General features: G+C 51.5%; 1 protein-coding gene across 3 annotated transcripts in view; it reads left to right on the top strand.

Annotated features, from left to right (window-relative positions):
- MUS81 (MUS81 structure-specific endonuclease subunit) overlaps positions 1-14,596 on the top strand; it is a 165,808-nt gene that overhangs the window by 108,722 nt on the left and 42,490 nt on the right. For all 3 annotated transcript variants that reach the window (XM_075326406.1, XM_075326408.1, XM_075326407.1), the window contains exon 11: positions 7,643-7,770. In XM_075326406.1, coding sequence (XP_075182521.1) covers positions 7,643-7,770 — 128 coding nt within the window. The remainder of the gene's footprint in view (positions 1-7,642; positions 7,771-14,596) is intronic.

The following is a 14,596-nucleotide window of genomic DNA, read 5'->3' as shown; positions in this document are numbered from 1 at the left end:
TTCACCAGGTAAACCAATATAACTGCACAAAATTTAGAAATAAACATTTCTGACATGCAAAAACAAAACCCCAAAAAAATAGTGACCAATATAGCCCCCTTTCTTTCTGATGACACTCAGCAGCCGACCATCCATAGATTCTGTCAGTTGCTTCATCTGTTTACGATCCACATTGCGTGCAGCAGCCACCACAGCCTCCAGACACTGTTCTCAGAGGTGGACTGTTTTCCCTCCCTGTAGATCTCACATTTCTTTGTCGCTCCATTGGGAGACCCAGACAATTGGGGTGTATAGGCTATGCCTCCGGAGGCCGCACAAAGTATTACACTAAAAGTGTAAAGCCCCTCCCCTTCTGCGTATACACCCCCCGTGCTCCCACGGGCTCCTCAGTTTTTTGCTTTGTGCGAAGGAGGCAGACATGCACGCATAGCTCCACAGCTTAGTCAGCAGCAGCTGCTGACTATGTCGGATGGAAGAAAAGAGGGCCCATAACAGGGCCCCCAGCATGCTCCCTTCTCACCCCACTCTTGTCGGCGGTGTTGTTAAGGTTGAGGTATCCATTGCGGGTACGGAGGCTGGAGCCCACATGCTGTTTTCCTTCCCCATCCCCCTTAGGGCTCTGGGTGAAGTGGGATCCTATCGGTCTCCAGGCACATGAGACCGTGCTCCATCCACAGCTCCTGAGGACTCTGCTGGATAGGAGCCGAGTATCGTTCAGGGACATGGCCCTGCTACTGGGGGACCGCGGCGCTGACTGCGTTTGTGCCATTACACACTGCAGCGTCGCTGAGTGTGTTAGTGTATGGGGACTGCCGCGCTGACCGCCGCTGCCATTGTTATCACTGCGGCGCGGCTGGGACTGTTAGTGCGCCGGGGACTTCCGCGCCGACCGCGCTTATACGGCGGCCGCGCTGATAACTCGAGTCCCCGGCTTTTGCGGCCTAGTCTCTTTTTCTTCCCGCCCCCAGCCCTGCCAGTCAGGTGAAGGGCGGGACGCTGTACAGGACGACAGCACTGAGGGCTGGAGCATGCTTTGCATACTCCACCCCCCTCACTGTGCACAGTGGGGCACCAGTTCCCGCACTTTCTGGGTCACGCCCACGGCTCCCTCCTCTCCTCAGGACGCCGGCAGCCATTCCTGTCAGCTCCCCTGACGCTGCAGAGGGGAGACAAGCTCTGGGGGACCCAGGCAGGGATGCTGGTGGCCACACAACCGCTTTAAGCGGGCGGTAATCAGCACCTGAGGTGCTGGCCCCACTTGTGCTGAAGTGTAATTATAGATTATATGTTTATAGGCTATACTTTACACTGTATGGTGCACGGTGGATTTCTGGCTATATACCCTATTGTGTTGCTCAGGGGAGACAACAGCATGGCACCCACAAGAGGCAGGGGTGCCAAAACACAGGCTTACTATGCTGCCTGCGCCGCATGTACGACCTCGCTACCGGCAGGTTCCACTGACCCTCATTGTGTGCACTGCTCGGCCCCTGTGGCACTTGCTCAGCCAGAGCCTCTGCTAAGGGGGGCCCAGGGGGAACCACCAGCTAACACTGTCCAGGTGACAGGGACGGAGTTTGCAGTTTTTACTGACAGACTTTCTGAAACTATAGCTAAGATTCTAGAAGCTTTGCAGTTCAGACCGGTATCTCAGACCATGGGCACTGTGGAATCATTGCCCCCTGGTTCCCCTCAGTTGGAACAACAATGTTCCCCCGGGGTGTCTCATAGATCCCAGGGTGAGGTCTCTGACACGGACCGCAGCCCCAGACCGCCTAAGCGAGCTCGCTGGGAAATCCCCTCGACCTCATCACATTGTTCAGGGTCTCAGAAGGGGGACTCTCTGTATGATGAAGCGGAGGTAGCTGATCAGGATTCGGATCCTGAGGCCGCTCTCAACCTTGATACTCCTGATGGTGACGCCATAGTGAATGATCTTATCGCGTCCATACATCAAATGTTGGATATTTCTCCCTCGGCTCCTCCAGTGGAGAAGTCAGCCTCTCAGCAGGAGAAATTCCGTTTCAGGCTCCCCAAGCGTACAACGAGTATGTTTCTGGATCACTCCGACTTCAGAGAGACAGTCCAGAAACACCGAGTTTGTCCAGATAAGCGTTTTTTCCAAGCGCCTTAAGGATACACGTTATCCCTTCCCCCCGGACGTGGTCTAGGGCGGGACTCAGTGTCCCAAGGTGGATCCTCCAATCTCCAGACTGGCGGCTAGATCCATAGTTGCTGTTGAAGATGGGGCTTCACTCAAGGATGCCACTGACAGACAGATGGAGCTCTGGTTGAAATCCATCTATCAAGCTATCGGCGCATCTTTTGCTCCAGCATTCGCAGCCGTATGGGCACTCCAAGCTATTGCAGCGGGTCAAGCGCAAATTGACGCACTCACACGTACGTCTGCGCCGCAAGTGGCGTCCATAACTTCTCAAACGTCGGCATTTGCGTCCTACGCTATTAATGCTGTCCTGGACTCTGCGAGCCTACGGCGGTTGCAGCCGACAATTCGGTGGCAATACGCAGAGCCTTGTGGCTATGGGAATGGAAGGCAGATTCGGCTTCCAAAAAGTGCTTAACCGGTTTGCCATTTTCTGGCGACCGTTTGTTTGGTGAGAGGCTGGATGAAATCATCAAACAATCCATGGGAAAGGAAACATCCTTACCCCAGGCCAAACCATAATTACCCCAACAGAGGAGGGGACAGTCGAGGTTTCGGTCCTTTCGGGTGCGGGCAGGTCCCAATTCTCCTCGTACAAAAGGCCTCAGAAGGATCAGAGGAACTCCGATCCATGGCGGTCTAAGTCAGAGACATTCTGTCTCACGGTTACAGAATAGAGTTCGGCTCTCGTCCTCCGACTCGATTTTTCAGAACATCTCCGCCTCCCGAGCGAGCCGATGCTCTTCTGCAGGCGCTGGGCACTCTGAAGACAGAAGGAGTGGTGGTCCCTGTTCCTCTTCAGCAACAGGGTCACGGTTTTTACTCCAACCTGTTTGTGGTTCCAAAGAAGGACGGGTCTTTCCGTCCTGTCCTGGACCTAAAACTGCTTAACAAACACGTAAAGACCAGGCGGTTCCGGATGGAATCCCTCCACTCCGTCATCGCCTCAATGTCCCAAGGAGATTTCCTTGCATTGATCGATATCAAAGATGCTTATCTCCACGTACCGATTGCTCCAGAGCATCAGCGCTTCCTGCGCTTCGCCATAGGAGACGAACACCTGCAGTTCGTGGCACTGCCGTTCGGCCTGGCGACAGCCCCACGGGTTTTCACCAAGGCCATGGCTGCAGTAGTTGCGGTCCTCCACTCTCAGGTGATCCCTTACTTAGACGATCTGCTGGTCAAGGCTCCCTCTCAAGAGGCATGCCAGCACAGCCTCGCCGCGACTCTGGAGACTCTCCAGAGTTTCGGGTGGATCATCAATTTTCCAAAGTCAAATCTGACACCGGCCCAATCGCTGGCATATCTTGGCATGGAGTTTCATACCCTCTCAGCGATAGTAAAGCTTCCGCTGAACAAGCAGCGCTCACTGCAGACGGGGGTGCAATCTCTCCTTCAAGGTCAATCACACCCCTTGAGGCGCCTCATGCACTTCCTGGGGAAGATGGTGGCAGCAATGGAGGCAGTCCCGTTTGCGCAGTTTCTCCTGCGTCCTCTTCATTGGGACATCCTACGCAAATGGGACATGAAGCCGACGTCCCTCGACAGGAACGTCTCCCTCTCTCAGGCAACCAAAGCTTCCCTTCGGTGGTGGCTTCATCCCACTTCATTATCGAAGGGGAAATCCTTCCTACCCCCATCCTGGGCGGTGGTCACGACGGACGCGAGTCTGTCAGGGTGGGGAGCAGTTTTTTCTCCACCACAGGGCTCAGGGTACGTGGACTCGGCAAGAGTTCTCACTTCAGATCAATGCTCTGGAGATCAGGGCAGTGTATCTAGCCCTAAAAGCGTTCCAGCAGTGGCTGGAAGGCAAGCAGATCCGAATTCAGTCGGACAACTCCACAGCGGTGGCTTACATCAACCACCAATGAGGAACACGCAGTCGGCAAGCCTTCCAGGAGGTCCGGCGGATTTTGATGTGGGTGGAAGCCACGGCCTCCACCATCTCCGCAGTTCACATCCCGGGCGTGGAAAACTGGGAAGCAGATTTTCTCAGTCGCCAGGGCATGGACGCAGGGGAATGGTCCCTTTACCCGGACGTGTTTCAGGAGATCTGTTGCCGCTGGGGGATGCCGGACGTCGACCTAATGGCGTCCCGGCACAACAACAAGGTCACGGCATTCATGGCACGTTCTCACGATCACAGAGCTCTGGCGGCAGAAGCCTTAGTTCAGGATTGGTCGCAGTTTCAACTCCCTTATGTGTTTCCTCCGCTGGCACTGTTGCCCAGAGTGTTACGCAAGATCAGGACCGACTGCCGCCGCGCCATCCTCGTCGCTCCAGACTGGCCGAGGAGGTCGTGGTACCCGGATCGGTGGCATCTCACGGTCGGCCAACCGTGGGCACTACCAGACCGACCAGACTTGCTGTCTCAAGGGCCGCTTTTCCATCTGAATTCTGCGGCCCTCAGCCTGACTGTGTGGCCATTGAGTCCTGGATCTTAGCGTCTTCAGGATTATCTCAAGAGGTCATTGCCACTATGAGACAGGCTAGGAAACCAACGTCCGCCAAGATCTACCACAGGACGTGGAAAATATTCCTGTCATGGTGCTCTGATCAGGGTCTTTCTCCCTGGCCATTTGCCTTGCCCACTTTTCTGTCCTTTCTTCAGTCCGGATTGGAAAAGGGTTTGTCGCTTGGCTCCCTTAAGGGACAAGTCTCTGCGCTCTCTGTGTTTTTTTTTCAGAAGCGCTTGGCCAGACTTCCACAGGTACGCACGTTCCTGCAGGGGGTTTGTCACATCGTCCCTCCTTACAAACGTCCGTTGGAACCCTGGGATCTGAACAGGGTGCTGATGGTTCTTCAGAAACCACCGTTCGAGCCAATAAGGGATATTTCTCTCGCACGCCTTTCGCAGAAAGTGGTTTTCCTAGTAGCAGTCACTTCACTTTGGAGAGTGTCTGAGCTAGCAGCATTGTCATGCAAAGCCCCTTTCCTGGTGTTTCACCAGGACAAGGTGATTCTGCGCCCGGTTCCGGAATTTTTACCTAAGGTGGTATCCCCTTTTCATCTCAATCAGGATATCTCCTTACCCTCTTTTTGACCTCATCCAATTCACCAATGTGAAAAGGATTTGCACTTGTTAGATCTGGTGAGAGCACTCAAACTCTACATTTCTCGTACGGCGCCCCTGCGCCGCTCGGATGCACTCTTTGTCCTTGTCGCTGGCCAGCGTAAAGGGTCACAGGCTTCCAAATCCACCCTGGCTCGGTGGATCAAGGAACCAATTCTCGAAGCTTACCGTTCTGCTGGGCTTCCGGTTCCCTCAGGGCTGAAGGCCCATTCTACCAGAGCCGTGGGTGCGTCCTGGGCTTTGAGGCACCAGGCTACGGCTCAACAGGTGTGTCAGGCGGCTACCTGGTCGAGCCTGCACACTTTCACGAAACACTATCAGGTGCATACCTATGCTTCGGCGGATGCCAGCCTAGGTAGGCGAGGCCTTCAGGCGGCGGTTGCCCACCTGTAGGACGGAGCCGTTACGACTCTATTATGAGGTATTATTTACCCACCCAGGGACTGCTTTTGGACGTCCCAATTGTCTGGGTCTCCCAATGGAGCGCCAAAGAAGAAGGGAATTTTGTTTACTTACCGTAAATTCCTTTTCTTCTAGCTCCAATTGGGAGACCCAGCACCCGCCCCTGTTTTTTTGTGTACACATGTTGTTCATGTTGAATGGTTTCAGTTCTCCGATATTCCTTCGGATTGAATTTACTTTAAACCAGTTTATAATTTTTTTCCTCCTTCTTGCTTTTGCACCAAAACTGAGGAGCCCGTGGGAGCACGGGGGGTGTATACGCAGAAGGGGAGGGGCTTTACACTTTTAGTGTAATACTTTGTGCGGCCTCCGGAGGCATAGCCTATACACCCCAATTGTCTGGGTCTCCCAATTGGAGCTAGAAGAAAAGGAATTTACGGTAAGTAAACAAAATTCCCTTCTTTATGACGGACCACAGGTTCTCTATGGGGTTCAGATCAGGTGAACAAGGGGGCCATGTCATTATTTTTTCATCTTTTAGACCTTTACTGGCAGCCACGCTGTGGAGTAGTTGGATGCATGTGATGGAGCATTGTCCTGCATGAAAATAATGTTTTTCTTGAACGATACAGACTTCTTCCTGTACCACTGCTTGAAGAAGTTGTCTTCTAGATACTGGCAGTAGGTCTGGGAGTTGAGCTTCACTCCATCCTAAACCCGAAAAGGTCCCACAAGTTCATCTTTGATGATCCCAGCCCATACCAGTACCCACCTCCACCTTGCTGGCGTCTGAGTCAGAGTGGAGCTCTCTGCCCTTTACTGATCCAGCCTCTGGCCCATCCATCTGGCCCATCAAGAGTCACTCTAATTTCATCAGTCCATAAAACCTTTGAAAAATCAGTCTTAAGATATTTCTTGGCCCAGTCTTGACGTTTTATCTTATGTTTCTTGGTCAGAGGTGGTTGTTTTTCATCCTTCCTTACCTTGGCCATGTCCCTGAGTATGGCACACCTTGTGCTTTTTGATACTCCAGTAACGTTGCAGCTCTGAAATATGGCCAAACTGGTGGCAAATGGCATCTTGGCAGCTTCATGCTTGATTTTCCTCAATTCATGGGCAGATATTTTGCGACTTTTTTGCCCAACACGCTTCTTGCGACCCTGTTGGCTATTTGCCATGAAACGCTTGATTGTTCGGTGATCACGCTTCAAAGGTTTGGCAATTTCAAGACTGCTGCATCCCTCTGCAAGACATCTCACAATTTTGGACTTTTCAGAGCCCGTCAAATCTCTCTTCTGACCCATTTTGCCAAAGAAAGTTGCCTAATAATGAAGCACACCTTATATAGGGTGTTGATGTCATTACACCGCACCCCTCCTCATTACAGAGATGCACATCACCTGATTTGCTTAATTGGTAGTTGGCTCTCAGCCTATACAGCTTGGAGTAGGATAACATGTATAAAAGGTATCATGTGGTCAAAATACTCATTTGCCTAATAATTCTGCACATAGTGTATAAACTACGAAAACAGATCTTTCCATCTGAGACATTTTATAATGTACCGCCAACATATGTTTCAAATATCTGATGTGAGTTTTCCTCTGCTTTCCAACACGCATTCCAACTTGTGTTTCGCTACATTGCTTTGTCAGGGATTTAAAATGACCCTTGCCTTTGATGGAGAGAGCTGGACAATGTGTGGCCACCTTGACACTTCACTGAAGTGGAAAATAGGGTCAGGGAAATGCCAAACTCTGAGATCTGGATTCTTCTTATTTTTTTTTGTTCTCTGTGTCATGTTGCGCCAACCTGCTTCTACTAAGCATAACGCAATCCACCAAATTTACCTAACATGCCACTATTAAGTTGTGTAATGGATTTATATGATGAATTTAACCCATATAACCTTGATTGACTATGATTTAGAGTTTGCTGACAGATAATTTTTAACTTGCAGTCATTTTTCATAGCTATAATTGGTTTCGCATATACTCTTTCAGGGGTGCAGCTCATAGAAAACAGGAATTGGTTTCAGAGCTGAAAAGAAACGGAGTCAATTTTGATGTTCGCAAGCTGCACATTGGTGACTTTCTGTGGATAGCGCAAGAGAAAGTGCAACCAGTACCCGGTAAGGATGGAAAGCTGGACGGGTCCCAGGATTGTGTCTTCAGTCTGATTCACTCGTGTATGCCAGAAAACAATGATCTTGTGACATTATTTTTTACATATACAAAACTGAGAGCAGAGTGACATAAAATGGGCAAATTGAAGGATCTGAAGATTGGCAGCACTCCTTCATAAGTCGGTATCTTCCTATCACCTTCCCTTTGTTAGTATTATATTTCTTGCTAGGCTGTTCCTACTTGACATCGATAGGAAGCATTACAAGTATAGTGCTTCCCAGGGGCGGGCTGGGCAGAGGGTCAAATGCCCCCCAGGTTGGTCCCCAAACAACTGTTTAGGGCCACCTTGTGCCTGCTTATTTCAAGTGTCTGTCATATGTGGCCGTGCACATCCTGCTGCGCAGTCGCTTCTGCTATGCTATGATGGTGCTGGGCCGGCACAGCCACACCTTTTTAAAGGTGCAGTGCTGGCCCGGCGCCATTAGGCTATGTGCCCACGGGAAATTAAACCTGCGGATTTATCTGCGGAAAATCCGCTGATTTTTCTGGATTTTCCAGATAAATCCGCAGGTTTTAGCAAGTACAGGCACTCCCCATGTTATCCTATGGGACATGGTGAGTGCTGTGTCCGTGCTGCGGATACGTTCGGCTGCGGAATATGCTGCGGATGTCCTTCAGCCGCATGTAATTGCATGTCAATTCTTTCTGCGGAATTACCTGCGGAAATCCCGCCTCTCCACTATGGAGATAGAGGCCGGGACTTCCGCAGGTAAGCTGCATGAATGTCCACAGGTTTTCCGCAGCTATTTTGCTGTACTACCGCAGCTAAAATAGCTGCGGATTCCGGCGAGCAGCTTCGGTAAACCTGCGCCCGTACCTGCGGATATACCCGTGGGCACAAAGCCTTACAGTATAGCCGTGTATAGCCGTGGTTGCCGGATTAATGTAAGAAAATACGTGCAGGTGACCTGGGAGAAGATCTCCATGTGTGTGTATACATGGGTTTGTGTGTGTGTATATATATATGTGTATATATATATATATATATATATATATATATATATATATATATATATATATATATATATATGTATATATATATATATATATATGTATGTATATATATAAATATATATATATATATAATTATATACACAATATATAATATACACAATATATAATAATATATATATATATATATATGGCCCAGCGGAGCAGACTTATGAATGATCACAATGCGCACAGTGCATGCTGTCAAGATTCTCCGGTGCCAAAATCTGACTAGACATGCACAGTCTCAACTAATACAAGTGAATTCAGTGAGGCTGAGCATGTCTCGGGAGAGTGTACTCTGCGATATGCGTATTGCATGCTTGTAGTCAAATGATTGCCCGGTCTTGCTGCCGGCAGCGGAGAATCCTGACAGCATGAACTGTGCACTTTGTGATGATTCACAAGTCTTCAGATTTTCTTGGCAAGTTTGGACAATATCTTTAAACGACAGCTGATCAGCCTATATAGCTGATTGGCAGTAATTTAATGCCTTAAGTTGTATAGTGTAAAAGCCGCCCTACTACTCACATTAGCTGAGTGTGTGCGCTTGAAAAATCACAAATCAGGTATAAGGAGCACAGCTCTGCTGAGCCATAAATTGTAGTGCTCCGATATATTCACTTATGCTTGTGTCTACCTTTCTTTATGCTGGGTGTGTATTTCTTTTTAATAGTAGCAGTGCACAGACTATAATAAACTACTAAAAAAACACATACTGTACACAAGGTGTAAAAATGATTTGACATAACCATGTCTGTACAACATGAGATTATTACTGTCTATGGCTCTGCACAGCACTATCTCTGAATAGGTTTTTCTTTGGCGCTCCATTGGGAGACCCAGACAATTGGGTGTATAGCTATGCCTCCGGAGGCCACACAAAGTATTACACTAAAAGTGTAAAGCCCCTCCCCTTCAGCCTATACACCCCCCGTACTGCCACGGGCTCCTCAGTTTTTATGCTTTGTGCGAAGGAGGCAGACATCCACGCATAGCTCCACAGCTTAGTCAGCAGCAGCTGCTGACTATGTCGGATGGAAGAAAAGAGGGCCCATAACAGGGCCCCCAGCATGCTCCCTTCTCACCCCACTCTTGTCGGCGGTGTTGTTAAGGTTGAGGTATCCATTGCGGGTACGGAGGCTGGAGCCCACATGCTGTTTTCCTTCCTCATCCCCCTTAGGGCTCTGGGTGAAGTGGGATCCTATCGGTCTCCAGGCACATGAGACCGTGCTCCATCCACAGCTCCTGAGGACTCTGCTGGATAGGAGCCGAGTATCGTTCAGGGACATGGCCCTGCTACTTTGAGGTACTCTGTGTCCCCGTGGGGACCGCGCACAGCAACACTCCAGCATTGCTGGGTGTGCTAGTGCACCGGGGACCGCGGCGCTGACTGCGTTTGTGCCTTTACACACTGCAGCGTCGCTGAGTGTGTTAGTGTATGGGGACTGCCGCGCTGACCGCCGCTGCCATTGTTATCACTGCGGCGCGGCTGGGACTGTTAGTGCGCCGGGGACTTCCGCGCCGACCGCGCTTATACGGCGGCCGCGCTTATAACTTTAGTCCCCGGCTTTTGCGGCCTAGTCTCATTCTTTTCCCGCCCCCAGGCCTGCCAGTCAGGGGAAGGGCGGGACGCTGTAAAGGACGTCAGCAACTGAGGCTGGAGCATGCTTTGCATACTCCACCCCCCTCACTGTGCACAGTGGGGCACCAGATTCCCGCACTTTCTAGGGCACGCCCACGGCCCCCTCCTCTCCTCAGGACGCCGGCAGCCATTCCTGTCAGCTCTGCTAACGCTGGAGAAGGGAGACAAGCTCAGGGAGACCCAGGCAGGAATTCTGGTGACCACACAACCGCATTACGCGGGCGGTAAGCAGCACCTAGGTGCTGGCCCCACTGGTGCAGAAGTGTACTTATAGATTATATGATTATAGGCTATACTTTACACTGTATGGTGCACGGTTGTTTTTGGCTATATACCCTCCTGTATTGCTCAGAGGAGACAACAGCATGTCGTCCACAAATAGCAAGGGTGCCAAAGCACAGACTTACTATGCTGCCTGTGCAGCATGTACGGCTATACTGCCGGCAGGTTCCACTGACCCTCATTGTGTGCAATGCTCGGCCCCTGTGGCACTTACTCAGCCGGAGCCTCTGCTAAGGGTGGCCCAGGGAGAACCACCTGTTAACACTGTCCAGGTGACAGGGACGGAGTTTGCAGTTTTTACTGAAAGACTTTCTGAGACTATGGCTAAGATATTAGAAGCCTTGCAGTCCAGGCCGGCATCTCAAGCCATGGGCACTGTGGAATCATTGCCCCCTGGTCCCCCTCAGTTGGAACAACAATGTTCTCCCGGGGTGTCTCATAGATCCCAGGGTGAGGTCTCTGACATGGAACGCAGTCCCAGACCGACTAAGCGAGCTCGCTATGAAATCCCCTCGACATCATCACATTGTTCAGGGTCTCAGCGAGAGGACTCTCTGTATGATGAAGCGGAGATAGCTGATCAGGATTCTGATCCTGAAGCCGCTCTCAACCTTGATACTCCTGATGGGGACGCCATAGTGAATGATCTTATTGCGTCCATCAATGAAATGTTGAATATTTCTCCCTCAGCTCCTCCAGTGGAGGAGTCAATCTCTCAGCAGGAGAAATTCCGTTTCAGGTTTCCCAAGCGTACAATGAGTATGTTTCTGGACCACTCTGACTTCAGAGAGGCAGTCCAGAAACACCGAGCTTGTCCAGATAAGCGTTTTTCCAAGCGCCTTAAGGATACACGTTACCCCTTCCCCCCTGACGTGGTCAAGGGCTGGACTCAGTGTCCCAAGGTGGATCCTCCAATCTCCAGACTGGCGGCTAGATCCATAGTTGCAGTGGAAGATGGAGCTTCACTCAAGGATGCCACTGACAGACAGATGGAGCTCTGGTTGAAATCCATCTATGAAGCTATCGGCGCGTCTTTTGCTCCAGCATTCGCAGCCGTATGGGCACTCCAAGCTATCTCAGCTGGTCAGGCGCAAATTGACGCACTCACACGTACGTCTGCGCCGCAGGTGGCGTCCATAACCTCTCAAACGTCGGCATTTGCGTCCTACGCTATTAATGCTGTCCTGGACTCTGCGAGCCGTACGGCGGTTGCAGCCGACAATTCGGTGGCAATACACAGGGCCTTGTGGCTACGGGAATGGAAGGCAGATTCGGCTTCCAAAAAGTGCTTAACTGGTTTGCCATTTTCTGGCGACCGCTTGTTTGGTGAGAGATTGGATGAAATCATCAAACAATCCAAGGGAAAGGAAACATCCTTACCCCAGGCCAAACCAAAAACACCCCAACAGAGGAGGGGACAGTCGAGGTTTCGGTCCTTTCGGGGGGCGGGCAGGTCCCAATTCTCCTCGTCCAAAAGGCCTCAGAAGGATCAGAGGAACTCCGACGCATGGCGGTCCAAATCACGCCCTAAAAAGACCGCCGGAGGTGCCGCTACCAAGGCGGCTTCCTCATGACTTACGGCCTCCTCACACCGCATCCTCGGTCGGTGGCAGGCTCTCCCGCTTTTGCGACACCTGGCTGCCACAAGTAAAAGACCGTTGGGTGAGAGACATTTTGTCTCACGGTTACAGGATAGAGTTCAGCTCTCGTCCTCAGACTCGATTCTTCAGAACATCTCCGCCTCCCGAGCGAGCCGAGGCTCTTCTGCAGGCGGTGGGCATTCTGAAGGCAGAAGGAGTGGTGGTCCCGGTTCCTCTTCAGCAACAGGGTCACGGTTTCTACTCCAACCTGTTTGTGGTTCCAAAGAAGGACGGGTCTTTCCGTCCTGTTTTGGATCTAAAACTGCTCAACAAACACGTAATGACCAGGCGGTTCCGGATGGAATCCCTCCGCTCCGTCATCGCCTCAATGTCCCAAGGAGATTTCCTAGCATCGATCGATATCAAAGATGCTTATCTCCACGTACCGATTGCTCCAGAGCATCAGCGCTTCCTGCGCTTCGCCATAGGAGACGAACACCTTCAGTTCGCGGCACTGCCGTTCGGCCTGGCGACAGCCCCAAGGGTTTTCACCAAGGTCATGGCTACAGTAGTTGCGGTCCTCCACTCTCAGGGTCACTCGGTGATACCTTACTTAGACGATCTGCTGGTCAAGGCACCCTCTCAAGAGGCATGCCAACACAGCCTCAACGTTACTCTGGAGACTCTCCAGAGTTTCTGGTGGATCATCAATTTTCCAAAGTCAAATCTGACACCGGTCCAATCGCTGACATATCTTGGCATGGAGTTTCATACTCTTCCAGCGATAGTGAAGCTTCCGCTGGACAAACAGCGTTCACTACAGACAGGGGTGCAATCTCTCCTTCAAGGTTGGTCACACCCCTTGAGGCGACTCATGCACTTCCTGGGGAAGATGGTGGCAGCAATGGAGGCAGTTCCTTTCGCGCAGTTTCACCTGCGTCCTCTTCAATGGGACATCCTACGCAAATGGGTCAGGATGCCGACGTCCCTAGACAGGAAGGTCTCCCTCTCTCAGGCAACCAAAGCTTCCCTTCGGTTGTGGCTTCTTCCCACCTCATTATCGAAGGGGAAATCCTTCCTACCCCCATCCTGGGCGGTGGTCACGACGGACGCTTGTCTGTCAGGGTGGGGAGCAGTTTTTCTCCACCACAGGGCTCAGGGTACGTGGACTCAGCAAGAGTCCTCACTTCAGATCAATGTTCTGGAGATCAGGGCAGTGTATCTTGCCCTAAAAGCGTTCCAGCAGTGGCTGGAAGGCAAGCAGATCCGAATTCAGTCGGACAACTCCACAGCGGTGGCTTACATCAACCACCAAGGTGGAACACGCAGTCGGCAAGCCTTCCAAGAAGTCCGGCGGATTTTGATGTGGGTGGAAGCCACGGCCTCCACCATCTCCGCAGTTCACATCCCGGGCGTAGAAAACTGGGAAGCAGACTTTCTCAGTCGCCAGGGCATGGACGCAGGGGAATGGTCCCTTCACCCGGACGTGTTTCAGGAGATCTGTTGCCGCTGGGGGATGCCGGACGTCGACCTAATGGCGTCACGGCACAACAACAAGGTCCCAACATTCATGGCTCGATCTCAAGATCACAGAGCTCTGGCGGCAGACGCCTTAGTTCAGGATTGGTCGCAGTTTCAGCTTCCTTATGTGTTTCCTCCTCTGGCACTGTTACCCAGAGTGTTACGCAAGATCAGGGCCGACTGCCGCCGCGCCATCCTCGTCGCTCCAGACTGGCCGAGGAGGTCGTGGTACCCGGATCTGTGGCATCTCACGGTCGGCCAACCGTGGGCACTGCCAGACCAACCAGACTTGCTGTCTCAAGGGCCGTTTTTCCATCTGAATTCTGCGGCCCTCAACCTGACTGTGTGGCCATTGAGTCCTGGATCTTAGCGTCTTCAGGATTCTCTCAAGAGGTCATTGCCACCATGAGACAGGCTAGGAAACCAACGTCCGCCAAGATCTACCACAGGACGTGGAAAATATTCCTGTCGTGGTGCTCTGCTCAGGGTTTCTCTCCCTGGCCATTTGCCTTGCCCACTTTTCTGTCCTTTCTTCAATCCGGATTGGAAAAGGGTTTGTCGCTAGGCTCCCTTAAGGGACAAGTCTCTGCGCTCTCTGTGTTTTTTCAGAAGCGCCTGGCCAGACTCCCACAGGTACGCACGTTCCTGCAAGGGGTTTGTCACATCGTCCCTCCTTACAAGCGTCCGTTAGAACCCTGGGATCTGAACAGGGTGCTGATGGTTCTTCAGAAACCACCGTTCGAGCCAATGAGG

This window comes from Anomaloglossus baeobatrachus, chromosome 10 (genome assembly GCF_048569485.1).
Source record: "Anomaloglossus baeobatrachus isolate aAnoBae1 chromosome 10, aAnoBae1.hap1, whole genome shotgun sequence".
In the NCBI taxonomy this organism is placed as follows: domain Eukaryota; kingdom Metazoa; phylum Chordata; class Amphibia; order Anura; family Aromobatidae; genus Anomaloglossus; species Anomaloglossus baeobatrachus.
The sequence above is the reverse complement of the archived record's forward strand: the minus strand, read 5'-3'. Positions and strand labels throughout refer to the sequence as shown.